Source organism: Pterocles gutturalis, unplaced genomic scaffold (assembly GCF_000699245.1).
Source record: "Pterocles gutturalis isolate BGI_N339 unplaced genomic scaffold, ASM69924v1 scaffold11378, whole genome shotgun sequence".
Classification (NCBI taxonomy): domain Eukaryota; kingdom Metazoa; phylum Chordata; class Aves; order Pterocliformes; family Pteroclidae; genus Pterocles; species Pterocles gutturalis.
The window spans coordinates 1,031-16,181 of record NW_010118171.1 but is presented as its reverse complement, the minus strand read 5'-3'; the positions used below and the strand labels follow the sequence as shown (position 1 = coordinate 16,181).

Here is a 15,151-nt window from a genome sequence, read left to right as displayed (position 1 = left end):
CTGCTTGTCTCTTCGCCTTGTGTTTGCAGCATCTTTGATACAGAAACTCACTTGTCCTCTATAGCTTAATGTAAATTAGTCATACACTGGCAGGCTGTTCAGCAGAACTTCCTTGCAGGTGACTCTTTTCTTCAGAAGGCAGCAGTTATTTGGAAATAATTTGCAGTATTTTGTCTTTATAGTGATACATTTCATTAAAAAAAAATTAGATCCACTTTAGCAAGAATCTGGTTTTAAGCCTCTCAGTGTAGCTGCTCTGTTAAGCTTGGTCTCGTAGTGACATACTGTGTAAGTGTTGCAGTAACATGGGCTTGGCTTCATGGATTTGTTCACCCAGATGGGATCAAAGAACATTGTTAACAGGTACTTCTGATATGTAAATCCCCACCAGGCAGGGAAGACACAGGAATAAAGCCACTTTCCCCCTTCATGACCTCAGAAAGGTATGTACAATGAAGGCAATCTCTTCCCACTGAGGAAAATAAAATGTCTGGGTGATGCACGGCTGTATGCAGAGCATTGCACAGGTGGTGGAGGATAAGGGACTGGGACTCATGTTATACTTTCTTCCTTGGGATTTCAGGAACAAACATATTTTTTTCTGGTCCATATAAGAGTTTCTTGTGGGCAGAGAAGGTAGACAAGTGAGATGATGAGAACCTGGCATCTTCATTCAGTTGTCCCTTGGCAATACAAGGATTGTGTAATTCTGTTCATCACTGTAAAGGTTCATTACTTCTGGCATAACCTTGGGAGATGCTGTCCTGGTTTCAGCTGGGACAGACCTAACTTACTTTAGTGAAAGAGTGATCAGGCACTGGAGCAGGCTGCCCAGGCCAGTGGTGGAGTCACCATCCCCGGAGGGGTTCAAGAAACGTGTAGATGTGGTGCTCAGGGACATGGGTTAGTGGGTTGGGTGGTGTTGGGTTGACGGTTGGACTTGATGATCCTTGAGGTCTTTTCCAACCTTAGTGATTCTATGATTCTATGAACTTTCACCACAGCAGCTGGTGTGAGGCTGTGTTTGGGTTTGTGCTGAGGAGAAGCTGATCACACACTGATGGTTACAGCCACTGCCAGAACATTCAAGGACTTTCCAGCTTCTCTGCTGTGCCCGTGTCTGCAGGGGCAGGAGAAGCTGGGAGGGAGCACAGCCCCAGTGACTAGCCCAGGATTCCACCTTAGGTGTAAGATTGAAACCCAAACTGGCCAATGGTCTGTTCCATATCATGCATGGCATGCCCCGTATAGAGATGAGGATCTGTCTAGAAGTTCTCTCTCTCTCTGGATATCATTGCGCTCTCTCAGTTGGGTCTCGGGCTCTCAGGCTCTTGTCTCTTTTCCAGGATTGTTCTTGTCTCAACCCACGAGTCTCTTTTCCGTTTGCCCCTTTAATTCTCTTCGCTGTTCCTGGGAGAGGGGAGGGTACGCAAGCACATACGGGGTCTTTTGCTGTTAGCCAGGGTTCAGACCATCACAGATGCTTTCACCACAAATGGTTTTTAAACGTCTTTAAGTTAAGCAGCTGAAAGGCAATAGTTGGAAACAGACCAAATACAACATAATATAGGTAAAAATTCTTGAATTAAAGGAGTGTATCTGATTGGAAATTGTCTACTCAAGTTGTTTCTTAATGGAAAAAGCCATGATTTCAATAAATCAGATTTTTCCTTCAGAATGCTTTTAGCTGTCCCAGAAATATTGTGATGAAAAATTGGAATGTGTTAATTGGAAAATGCTACTCTGCTGTCTCATGGGTGTTGTTCCTTATGAATTCCAATCATTTTCCTGTCTAGGCTTCTGTGAGACCTTAGATGATGGAATGACATTACTCATTGCCTGCTTTCTCTATCCAAAGCTAGGAAACATAGTCTGTTTGGTAAGCTCAGGCTACAAAAACATAAATAACAGTATAATAACTCACCTGTGCATCTTGGTGCTTTTTCTAACCTGGCATTTTTGCTATGCAAACTTCCATCAAAAATCCAACTATTTTTTCTTGAAAACATTTGTTTGCATCAATATTTTCTCCAAGAAAATGAAATATTTTTAAACAGCTTTTCTGAAGCCAATGATTATGGGAGGAAACACTTACTGCTCTTTATGCTGCTTTCTAGAAGCCAAACCAGCTCGGATCTAGGCTGGTTCTAAGAAGTGATGCTGCAGTGAAGCAAACAGAGGAGTGCTCTGAGTATGACTGTGCTCCTCCTTCAGAAATTCCATGTTCAGTCTGAGAAGAAATCACCTCTGAATCTTTACCATTTTCCCATGATCAGCAAACTGTTTCCTGTCAATTTTTTTTTTCAGTTTCCCTCCATTTTCAAATTAAATATCAAGTGCATTGGTGGAGGAAAATGGATGGATTGTGAGGTTTTATAAATGCAATTGTATCTTGGGCTAAACGCCCAAGGCGAGAGCTAAACACCAGCTATGCAGTCCCTCTCCTTCCCAAGTGCTCTGTTTCCAGCCCCTACCCATTTAATCTCCTAAACCCTATTTCTCCCATAGCAAGAACCCTGCAGAAGGCCTTAGGAGGGCTCTGTCTTCTCTAACTGGTGTGACAGAGGAGATTGAGTAATTAAACCACTGATGGATGCCAGTCAAAGTGGGCCGGATGTCAGTGCTGGGGTCATGGTATTTCATTTCACGACACCTCATAACGCGTGAGGAGGGCTGTGTCTGACACGAGGGGGTAGTCGGAACCAGGTGGGAGGGAGGCTGAAAATGTAAGTAAAAAAAGATCAAAGGGGAAGCAAGTGAGTGGTGCTACAAAATGTAATGCTGGAGAGCAATTATGAAGACAACAGGAGATGGAAATAAGAGAAATCTAGAAAAGCTGAACAAAGAGGAAGAAATAGGGAGAACAAAAAAGTGTAGAAATTCCAAAACCAGAAAAAACATGTTTGACAGGGAAAGAAAAGCCAGATGCAAACAAAAGAAGGAAAGTTTGGAAGAACTAGTGAGAAAAAAAAAATATTTATAATGTAGGATGGTAAAGCTTAAAAAAATAAAAAAGGTAATAAAAACAACCTGAATGTAAATATATAGTTTACAGTTTGTAATCTAAAAGAATGGTGGAGAGACCAGAACCTCAGCTGACGATGATTTTTGAATCTGATTAGACTGATCTAAATTTAACTGAATGAACATTAGCGCAGGATGGAAGAGAGTGGGGTTTGTGAGCTGCCTTTTTTTTTCGAATTAAAACAACCCAGCATCCTGAGTCATTCCAGAAGAAACATGTGGATTCTGGAATAAGTCAGATGGTGATTTTGTTTTCTTATCTTTCAATATTTTCTTTCCTTAATTAATGGTGGCAGAAAACTAACGTGTGGTGAGATTTGAGAAACCACAATAACCATATTAGTTAAACGAGAGTAGATTTCCTTTTGGAGCTCTAACATATGAACAAAAACTAACTATGTGTGGGGGCTTCATTTGCATAACATACAGATTCAAATAGTCGTGTTAAAAAGAAAAAAAAACCCTTTCCACTTGCCACAGCGAGAAGGTGAAGCACAAAGCGTCTGCAAGGAAGGCTGGCTGGGCTTTGTAACTGGGTCAAAAGAAAACGTGCTGAGAAGGTAAGTTGGACTATTTATCTTGTATTAATTTTGGCATTCGCCTACATGGTAGATTTTTCACCTTCTGAAAGATTGTTATTCATGTTGATTATCGAATATATTGCCAACTAAAAGGACAAGATATTAAATTAGAAAACACCCGAATATGGAACAAGATGAGCACTAGTTTGTAATGGTGTCACGGAAGGAGTCGGACCGAGTTGTGCACTCCATTCACAAGAGAGAAGCAGCAATATATTTTATTGATATAAAACGGTGAGTTAACAAAGTTCGAGGGTTAATACAACAGTGATTTAACAAGATTTGATGGCAAGGTACTCTTGATTATTTACTGCAGAGAGGACAGGGTCAGCCAAAACTGTCAGGGACACCCTTCCATGGAGTCACAAGGTTTGGAAAGGACCCCCTTGCTCTCTAAACTCCTTCTCAGAGAGGAGTCGAGGTGCAGCTGGATCCAGTCCTTATCCCAGACTTGGTCAACGGTTTATCTTTAAAGGACTATATGTGCACAATCAATCCTTTGTATCTCTTGGGTAAGAATTCACAGTTTCACATGCTGTTAATCACTTACGGAGAATCTGTTGTGGCAAGGAATCTCTCAGCCTCGAGGAGTAACCTTGGGTAGGCATCCCTACGCAAGGGGAGATCCTGGTGTGGAGCTGCTGCCATGCAGGAGAACTCAATGGGCCCTGGGCTGTCCACTATTGATGGAGAAAGATGATTGACTTAGTCATATTTGCATACTAGCCCTATTTGTGTTGGTGCATGCTCAGGTAGCCCTCAGCTGTTTGAGCAAGATGCACAAGAGAGCCCTTGGCTATTGTGGTGTGATCTGTCTCCCTGGGATCTACTCGGAGCTGGAGGCAGCCTTCATGACCAGACACATCCACTGGTGGTTATCATTTGAACAGGGTTACGGGAGATAAAGGCTGGGGTTGGGGGAACGTATCATCACAAATGGATAAGCTAAAATTCTGATTTATCTTTTCATTAACCATTAAAATTCTGATTTATCTTTTAATGACTTTCATTCCATGAAACAGTGTTGATAACATTCAGCTGCTTCACAGGCTAATGGATTAGTATTCCAGAAGTAAGTTGTTGTCTGAGAGAGATGCTGCAAGCTGTTCCTAGCAGCAGAAGTGCTTGTCTGAATATGGACTACCATCATCATGGTTCATTATTTGAAGTCACATCAGGTTTTGTAATACAAAGGGAATTTCTACTTCTATTGCTCATTTTCTGCTGCTTACATGACTGCCATGGGCTGTTTGTGCAATGAAGTTGGCTTTGTAAGATGCAGATCCATCTTTTCAGTCCCAGAGTTATGAGGAAGAAGCATTTAAAGGGCCCACCGTGAAATGGCCCACAATGAAATCCGCAAATTCCTTTACCGACATAGAATATGCTTGTACTCTGAATTTGCTGGTTTTAACAGGATTTGAACCCGTGTTGCCAATTTTCAGACACTGTGAGCAGAAATCTGTGGTTTGCTTCAGACAACATTGAGACAGAAAGCGAGTTCTCCGTAAACAGGGTCTAGACGGTCATATGTGGTGGTGGAGTCACCATCCCTGGAGGGGTTCAAGAAACGTGTAGATGTGGTGCTCAGGGACATGGGTTAGTGGGTTGGGTGGTGTTGGGTTGACGGTTGGACTTGATGATCCTTGAGGTCTTTTTCCAACCTTAATGATTCTATGATATACAGCTGTGTTATTACAGAAAGTATATGCACCTCAGCTTAGCCAGACTAAATGTACTATTCTTTGCAGCACTTGAGGGACAGGAGATTGAAAAATAGGAAGCTTGTATTTACTTTCCAAGGAAGTCCAGAAAATACCTTATGAGCCTCATCTGAAGCCTATATCAAGTTAATCGGATCATTTCCATCACTACATTTTGACATGCAAATAACAGCAAGTTAGCAAAACAGTACAAAAATGTAGTTAAAAAAACAAAAAACCCCTCTTAGCAAAGGTTAAATGGGTGGCCTGAAAACTGGTGAAGTTATAATGATGGGAATTTTTATGAATTATGAAATAAATCGTAGAGTGAAAAGTACTTCACTGTTGTGATTAAGGATGTCTTGAAAGAGTCACAAGGTCTGGGCACCTTGCCAGTCATCTTAATGTAGAAAACCAAAATACAGTGCAGCTGTTTAGCACCTTCCACCGCATTGTTGCTCATGCACCCTCCCCACTCACACCCCTGTCTCTGTGCTGCCTTCTCACGTTGCCCAGCAGCTCGGCCCTCCTTGCTCATCTTCACAGGCCAGTTGCAACATACATAGATGGCCTTCAGCAACCGCTGTGAGTCAATAGATCTGGATGGCTTCAGGCAGTGACGATACATTGCTGAGCACGCTGGCTGCTAAGGATACGAGAACTGTCCCACAGACCAGTGTGCCACGTCCATCTTCTGCAGAACATCTGCCTCATGGCTTGTTCTTTGATATCCACGCAGCTTTCAGGGACCTGTGTTTTGACCATTGCTGCACCCTGGCCTTCTAACTGCAGCTTCTAGTTGGATTTATCAATAGAAATTTAAAATGGAGATAATCTTAGTCATCTGCTACAGTAGTTTTTCTTGGCCTTCTATCTTTGCCTTATCTTCTCTGCACTGAAACTCACACATCTTCTTTCTTCCATGTAACTGGACTTTGTCAAACCATATTTCAAATGCTCCACTACTTTATGGATTTAATCGTAACCTTCCCCAGATCTGTGATGACAGGGAACGGCTTAGACTATGCAAGGAAGAGTGAAGCTTGCTTTTCAGTAGTAACAGTCAAAACATGCATGCACTGTGTCCACATATGCACACAAATATAGGAAAAATCAAGACTCCCATTTCAGAAACTAAGGTGTGGAAAAGAAACATTTATAGATTTTAAAATTCAGGAATCACAAACTGAAATATTTTCATGTCCAGTTCCAACTAATTTAACAACAGACCTGAACAGCATGCACACAAACAGCAAACATTTGTGCCAAAAAGGCCAATACAACTGCATTTTCCTTCTTTACCTGGGTGTTATTTTGTGTTAGCAGTTCACGTAACGTGCACCTTGACATATACTAGATTATTATTTTTTCTTCAGAAGACAGCTATTATTCACTTCAGTAATAAACATTTGTTTCAGTTTTACGGTTCTGCTGTAAGTGAGCTTGTTGATTTAAATGGTTAATGGTTAAACTGCTCCTCTGCATGACATTAAGTGCACTCTGCAAAAATAGGCCATTGTTCAGGATGTGTTCTGAGCACAGTGACAATTAACACCCTACTTTTTATCATTCTAATGCTAGCTTGATTATTTAAAAAAAAAAATCACTAGGTAGGTAGCCTAATGAGTAATTGACTTGCCTCTAGCTTGCATGTTTCCAGCACAGATAAGGTTAAATATTTTCCTCTACGTAAGAAAGCAGGTTATTGTTATTGCTTGTCAGGAGGAAGTGGTGATTATTTCAATTTAACTCGGTACCTTTAAATAATGCTGTTATTTCTTGTTTTTCGAATTAAAGTGTACTCCTGTTGAGGTTGATGGTAAATGTGCTTGAGACAGCCACAAAAGAATGCAGCAGAATCACACATCCTCCTCCACCTGGTCTTCAGACAATTTTCAAATCTGGTGAGTGCTAAAATAAAATAGGTAATCTATAATGCATGTATGCATGATGAAGGCATGAAACTGAACACATAAGTAGGAGTGTACTTAGAATGGTTGGAAATGCTTTAAAAATACTTATTGGTTCTCTTCAAGTACTGAGAACTTTTTTCTTTATAGAAATCTGTCTTTTTTTTCCTGAGATCTTTCTTTATCCATTGTCTTTTGCTTGTAGAATTCAACTAATGTATTTGCTTTTAAGATCATAGTTTGGTCTTACTTTTGAGTGCTCACATATTGCATTCATAGTGAAAAGAAATATGGTAATGTGGATAAAGGGGAAAAACAGTAAGCCAAAAAATGCAAGGTTTCTATATTTAATATTCAGAACATAAGTATTTTTGTGTGCACATGCATAGACATGTGCCCATATGTAGTATATAATCAGTGTTAGAAACCCTCCCCCATATATATGGAAATTTATTTTTTATAATTACCTAATACATTAATGCTAAATAAAGACATAAATATGCAGGTTATAAATTATACAGATGCCTATTGAAAGATTGTTAGAAAGATTTAAATTGAAAAGAAAATTGTGTTTATAGGAGTTCTGATTCAACTTCCTTTCCAGCCAGAGCGTCTTCTTAATAACTTCAGTGAATGCCGTTTCAAATTCAGAAAAGGAAATCAACTCAAGAGATTTAAATCAGATCCTAAATCTGATCTCAGCAATTCTGGTTTCAGTTTGAGTCCTTCTCTACTACTCTCACACCAACCAGCCTCAAGAAACTTTTGCTGGACAGTGGAAGTCCTTGTCTGAATACATGTGTGACCGGTGGTGCTTTTGAGAATTCCTGTAGCATCAGGGAAGGGATGCAGCTCTCCTGTGATGAGTCGTTGTTGTTCCTTACAGGCTTTCTGCTGAGCTCTTCTGAGGACTAGAGACCCCTTCTCCAGGGCTAATCTGAAGAGCTTGCTTAGCCCTCCTTGCAGGCTCTAGGAAACACCCGTGCTCCCTTTCTTCTAAATGCCTTCACCCCATCTACTTCCTTCTACACATTGCACTAATGTTTGAGAGAGGCTTTGCTGAGTGGAAGGAAGAGTGTTTTATAGAGAATATATGCTGCCAGGCTCTCTTTGGATATTTTAACCCTAGAATCATAAAATCATTAAGGTTGGAAAAGACCTCAAGGATCAAGTCAAACCATCAACCCAACACAACCTAACCCACTAAACCATGTATGTCCTACAAAGATGTGAATGACAGATACCTAGAAAGTTATTTTTCTTGCAACAATAAAATAACAGTTCTGAAAATAGTAGCCTAGACAGGCAGCCTTCAGTGCTGTCTAACTGAAGAATGACAGGTAAGAGAAACACCAAGCGAGGGCATGAGTGCCCGACTCCATGGGGTCAGAGGAGGGTAAAGCAGCAGATGGAGACGAGAGTTGCTCAAAGATGGGCTAGGGGACTACCGCCCAGGTGAACTTTATGATCTACCTGCTTGCCTTGTGCATCTTTGCAATTCTGAGAGATACTTTAAATTGTTTAAAGCTTGCTTCTGAAGGTGCTCAAGCACTTTCAGGCTGTCATATTCCTGCAGCTTGTAAAAATCAGCTTTGAAAAGCCAGCAGAGGAAGCTGGAGAGGTGGTTAAAGATTTAAAGGGCAGGAAAACCAGAGAAGCTGTGATGCTTAAGCAACATCATATAACATGGGTCTTTACTCATCTGCAGCCTTCTGTCGTGAGCCAGCCTCCCCACATGAGTCATCCTCATTATGCTTTTGGAGAGCATTCAGTCCTTTCCCTCCCCCAACTTCCCAGTTATAACTGGGCTGCATCTGCCCCACTTTCACAGATGATCTGTCTCCCTCTCTCTCTCTCAAAGTTCAGGTAATTTCCAAACAGGAAGGATTTGTTAGCTAGACTTAAAGTTCACCCATACACGCTTCCTAATTAGCAGCACAGCTAACAAAAAGCAGAGAAATCCTAAATAAAACTGCCCTTCACAGCTTTAGCACGTACAGGACCTCATGTCATCCAGTCCCTGCAACTACTGCACTGCTGGTAGGTGCTGTTCTCATGGAGCAGCTAACGGAAAGGAGGCCTGAACTCACTTTTGAACTAAATCTCCTGCCCATGGGTTCCTGTGGGAGGTTAAAGAAATCATGTAAGCCCAGCTTTGCGCATGTGGCCACCAATGGCATGTTCCCCATTTTATCTATCTGTGACCTTAGGCTCTGTGGTCTGATTTGCAGAAGTCTGAGCCTGGCTGCAACTAAAGTCAATGGATTTAGTCTTTTACATAACTGAAATCCTTCGTGATGCTAAGCACTCTTAAAAGCATTTTAGGAAGGGGACAGGTGTCTCAAGTGGAACATCTCAAATGGATACTGGATACTCAGTGCTCACGTTCCTTCCCTGTAAAATAAAATAGTACCTCTCCACCAACCACAGGGTACTGTGAAAATTAATTAATTACCATTTGTAAAATACTTAGGTATCACAGAGGTAAAGAAAATAAATTACTTTCATAGAGCGCAGCCTATAACACAAATCTGTGCACCGAACAAAGACTAAACAACACTAGTGCTCAGTCTGTTCGTATGTTATGTACCATCCTTTACAATATGAGGAGCAATTATCCAGGCACTCTTAATTTACCTCACTAGGGTAATAAAAAAGGGCAAGTAATGCCATGGTAAGAGTGCTGAGATACACTGATAAAATGGCGGAGTGAAAAAACACCAGTTAAAGTGCTATATTGCTGTAATGGAATATACAAAGTTAGTACAGTTTATTTGTTCTGTGTTTCCCTCAGTACACTAATTGCCATTGTCATTCAGAATTTCTGAAAGTAAAATTTCATCTACTCTAATTCCTTGCGGTGCAAAGTCGATGCAAAGTAAGAGTCACATATTCTCATATATGGTTTATTAACTCTATAAATAAACATTCCCTATGTCAGATTGTGCTCTTAATGATGCTGATAGAAACCATTCGCTTTCCACGACTGCACGTAGTGCTGCAGAGATGTGTGAGTTGTTGAGATACTCCTGTGTATTGTTGGTATAGTTGAAGCAATCACATTCTTCTTTGAATAAATATTTTCTTTCCAGTTGTGTTTTTCTACTGTTTACATTTCTTGTGCTCATTTCCCAACCCAACCTACTTTATTTTCTTTTCAGAAATCCTTGGGAAAGGATTTTGAACTTCTCAACGTATTTTTCTTTCTGAGAAGTGTACTGCCAAAATGAATTTTGTAAGTACTTAATTGATAAACTACGTTAGCACATCAATAAAGCAATGAATCTGGAAGTCCCAGCTCTTTGAGGCTGCTGGTCCAAATGCCCCAATTTCAGGAGTGATTAGCAGGAGAGATGTTTCTGACAGCAGAGTGCACTGTCAAAGCACACTGTTTATTGGGTTCGCACTCTCCTGATGTAGCTATGGGTCTGGTGTTTGTGGTGCAGGTAACTGTGGCTCAGGCACATCCTGGATTGCCTGTCTAGCTGAGTGGGGAGAAGCAATCAGTTCTGGGCTTGATTTAGCCGAGCTATGTTAGTATGAAATGTATAACATGCTAGAAAGGCCTGTTCCCCACCCTTGATGGTAAAGGAAGTCTGCTTCAAATTCAGACTTTTACACTTCTGTGACGGCAGGCTAATCCTTCCTGCATAATGTATTTAAAGATGGAAACCTTTTGGCTGTCCAAAAAGACTGTCTCCATGTTCATATTTTAATTAAGATTTTATGAAATTCCCTGGTTAGTTCTTACAGGGCTCCTCTGCAGAGTTAAATGCATTTGTAATTGGGGTGTGCTGTCGGTGGAAAGTGTGTAAAACATACAGTGTTGGAGGAAACAACCGTGATGTGGACTGTCTTGAGATGAGTTTGATATAGGCTTGAAGCTGACACATGGGAAGGACCGAACAGAAGTATTACAGTTATCGCAAGGGAAATGTCACTTCCGTTTCAAATCAGCAAGCCATATAATACTTGTATACTAATTTTCGAAGAATTTGCAAAGTACCTTGTATTTGTATGGCTTTGTTATCTATCATCTTTCTACTCTATAGAAATCAGAGATTAACACCTACGTGTTAACTGATGATCTTCTTTTTTACAGACAGAGCATCATACCACAGATTATCCGTACTATTCAGACTATGCTTCTCTAATCACACAACCTTGTTCTAAGTTGGAAGTCAGGAATATTCCTGCCAGTTGCTTATTCCTTGATTTGTATCATCGGCCTAGTTGGCAACATCTTTGTAGTGATGACCTTTGCTTTATACGAAAGAACCAAGTCCATGACGGATGTGTACCTCTTCAACATGGCCATAGCAGACATACTGTTTGTTCTCACTCTTCCACTGTGGGCAGTGAATTATGCTGCTGACGAATGGATTTTCGGTGATTTCGCTTGCAAAATGACCAGAGGTATCTATGCAATCAACTTCAGCTGTGGCATGCTGCTTTTGGCCTTTATCAGCGTGGACCGGTACATTGCTATCGTACAGGCAACAAAATCATTTAAACTCAGGGCAAGAACGCTTGCATATAGTAAATTCATTTGTTTGGTCGTGTGGGTATCATCAATTTTAATCTCTAGTTCCTCTTTTCTATACAGTGAAAGCTACAGCTTCTCCATCAACGAAACCAAAGAGATCTGTGATCACAGATTTGACAGAATGTCTGAAAGCACAATGCTGAAATCACTGCTGCTGTGTCTGCAAGTTGGATTTGGATTTTTTATACCTTTAATATTCATGATTTTTTGCTACACGTTCATTGTCAAATCCTTACAACAAGCTCAGAATTCCAAAAGAAACAAAGCAATCCATGTGATCGTATTAATTGTAGCTGTTTTCCTAGTTTGCCAGGTACCTTATAACATTGTTCTTCTTATGACAGCCATAAATATGGGCAAGATAGACAAATCTTGTGACAATGACAATATAATGGCCTACGCAAAATACACCACTGAAGCCATAGCATTTTTACACTGTTGTGTGAACCCTGTGCTCTATGCATTTATTGGAGTGAAGTTCAGAAGTTATTTTGTGAAGATAATGAAGGACCTATGGTGCTTGAGATACAAGAAATACAATAAACGTAGTTCAGGGACAAACTCTGCCATTTATCATTCGAGACAGACTAGTGAAATTCTGACTGACAATGGATCTTCTTTTACTATATAAAACGCTTTGAATAGCATTATAACTGAAGGACTCTTCTCACCAAGCAACCCAAGCCAGCGTCACTTGTGACAGCAAGTCATTTGGGCTTCTCTGCACCTCTGAGGGAGCTCCCACAATCTACAACTCCTCTCAGGAAAAAAGATAAAAGAATAACACCGTCCTGTGGAAAACTGAAATCTTATTGACCTCTCTTAACATTCACCCTCTTCTGAAGTGCACTCTCTTAGAATTATCAGGAAAGTGAAGTTTACAGAGGAACCCTCCTTGTTTTCTAAGGAAAAATTACATCTCATCTGTCCTACATCACTGAAATTCCCAAAAGTACTAAGTAAATGAATCAAGTTATGCCCAGGCTCATTCTACTTACTTTTATGTTGTTTTTGTTATTACTTTTACCTGGACATTCTATTTACGTGTAGGTCTCCACTGTGCTTTTGTTGCAGACAGGTCACGCTGTGACAGTATTAACCTGAAGGCATGGCATTTTGAGCAAAGCAGAGCAAGGAAAGCAAAGAGAGAAATGAAGAAACAGGTTCAAGGCTGCTGACATACCTGGGCTCAGGTGTCAGGTCATGTAAATCTTTGAAATCTTTGCCTGGTTCTATACTTCACCTGCTAATCAGGAGTTGCTTACACCAAGGCTGAGACTGGTCAAAGCCAACAGTGACATGTCTACTGAAGGGAGTATTAGAAAAAAAAAAGAAAAATATTACTTAAAGAGAACACTGAAATATCCACAGAAAGGTTTTCTGACATCGCCTGAGGCTATCTTCTGAACAGAGAACGGAGCTTTGCCTGAGAGATTCTCCTCTTTGTTTGGCACAGGTTTCAGGTGCTGGAATCCATCTATGCTGATAATCTGGTGAACACCTCTTTCTGAAAATTTATTTCTTTCTAGCTGAAATTCACACTCCACTGTTTAAAAGGCGACAAACTGTACAGAACTGCAATTACTCTGACACTTTTGCTGGAACTTGGTTGGTGACAAAACATGATGCATTTCTTGGTATTTAGCTACCACTAGCAAAGTTGCCTTGGGAATGGATTTACTAGCACAGATATGCATATATGAAACTTGCTTTATTAGCTTCAGAAATTATTAAGGACTATAAGACCAGTATCTGACTTAATTCAGCCAGAATTTGTACTGAGTCAGCATTTGATTCACTAGGAATGCAGGAATATTTATAACAAATGCAATTATTTGTATGCAGCCGTGACTTTTCAGCAAATCCTCAGTGGATCTTCTGCTCATTGAGTGAGCTTCACCACACTGTAACAGTCATTATGGGATGGCAGGGTAGACAGGAGCTGGAGCTGAAGGGCAGAGGGGCAGGATGGAGGAGAGAAGAGGAGCACCGCTGTTTCCAGTCTGCTGAAGTACCTACCAGTCCTCTGCAGTTCTTCTGCAATGGGAGCAGACGTGTGAAGCCATGACAGTGTCTGGATTTGCTGTTGTGTGGGACATCGCACTCCTACGGCTGTGTAAATTAATGCAATTTGCAGCTTGCTGTTTACCTTGGTTGGGTTTTTTTTTAAAGTTCATGGCTGAAGAAATAGCAGAGCTTGGATCACTAACCACGTCATTCAGTGGCAATGCAAAGGGCCAAGAAGGACAGCGCTGGAGCTGGAGATCCCTTGAGGAAGGGCATTGGTATGGTACGACACGGAACTACTACTGCCTTGGCTGGTGCAGACTGAGGTTTTTTAAATGTCAATGCCAGGTGTGATCAAGGTTGCATATAATTATCATGACTGAATAGCAACTTAGGCAAGAATGTGAAGAATGTGATACAAAATTATGTAAACGCAGATGCATGCATTTGCTGTATATAGCACTGATGATCTCCTGGAAGAGAATTCAACAAATAAAAAATGTAACTGAAAAGGAAAAAAAAAATCCCCCTCAGATCTAAGACTTTCTTGCCACATGTGTCGCCTTGAAACATTCTCTTAGTGCAAAATCTCTCATATCTGAACAACATAGCTTCTCTCCCCCCGAGGCTGTGTGAGGGAGTGTGCCCTGGGGCAGGAAGCCTTGGGCAGAGCCCCGCAAGGCTCAAAAGCATACCCCCACCCTCCTACCGGCCTTGCTGCCATGCCTGCGTTGGCCTTCAGCCACCGATTAACCCCAACGCTGCCCCAATGGCCCCTGGGCAGGGCCGTGGGGGCAAGATGGCGGCCAAGGGGCTGTCGCTGACCCTGCCACTGTCACTGGAGGGGGCTCACTGACAGAAATCCACGGGAGAGGGAAGGCCCTAGGGCAGGGTGAGTGTGCCATAGCCCTCGTGAAGCCGTTCCTGGCTGAAAGGGTGTCCTCCCTCGCGGGTGAGGGAGGAGGGGGAAGAGAGCAAAGCTCTGGCCCGCAGGCCAGGGCCTTTCCCAGAGACAGGGCTCGCTAGGCTGCCTTGCAGGTCACCAGGTGACCCTGAGGGACCCTGGTGAGTTGGAAACGGTGGTGGTGGGACATCTGCCTCACGTGAGAGGCAACACAGCCTTCGGACTGCCATCTTGTGGGAGGGAAAAATGCTCACTGGAAGTGATGTTGAGAAGGAGAAAATGTACCCAACTCTCCCCTGACTCTCATGGGTGAGAAGGGAAGGGGAACACGGTGCATATATGGGACTAAAGCAGTGCTTGGGGTATGAATGGTGCTGATGTCAAGAGGTTGCTAAAAATCCCACTTGAGGTTCAGCTGAAATCTCGATTGCCACAAATGATTGCCTTGTCTCTGGGGGAAACAAGGGTGAAAGGGT

The 15,151-nt window shown here is 41.7% G+C and overlaps 1 protein-coding gene across 1 annotated transcript; it reads left to right on the top strand.

The window, feature by feature from the left end:
- Positions 1-10,640: 10,640 nt before the first annotated feature.
- Positions 10,641-12,395, top strand: CCR6 (chemokine (C-C motif) receptor 6). The gene is given in 3 exon segments (XM_010076098.1): positions 10,641-10,664; positions 11,321-11,403; positions 11,405-12,395. Coding segments are annotated over 3 exon segments (1,098 nt in total).
- Positions 12,396-15,151: the final 2,756 nt, after the last annotated feature.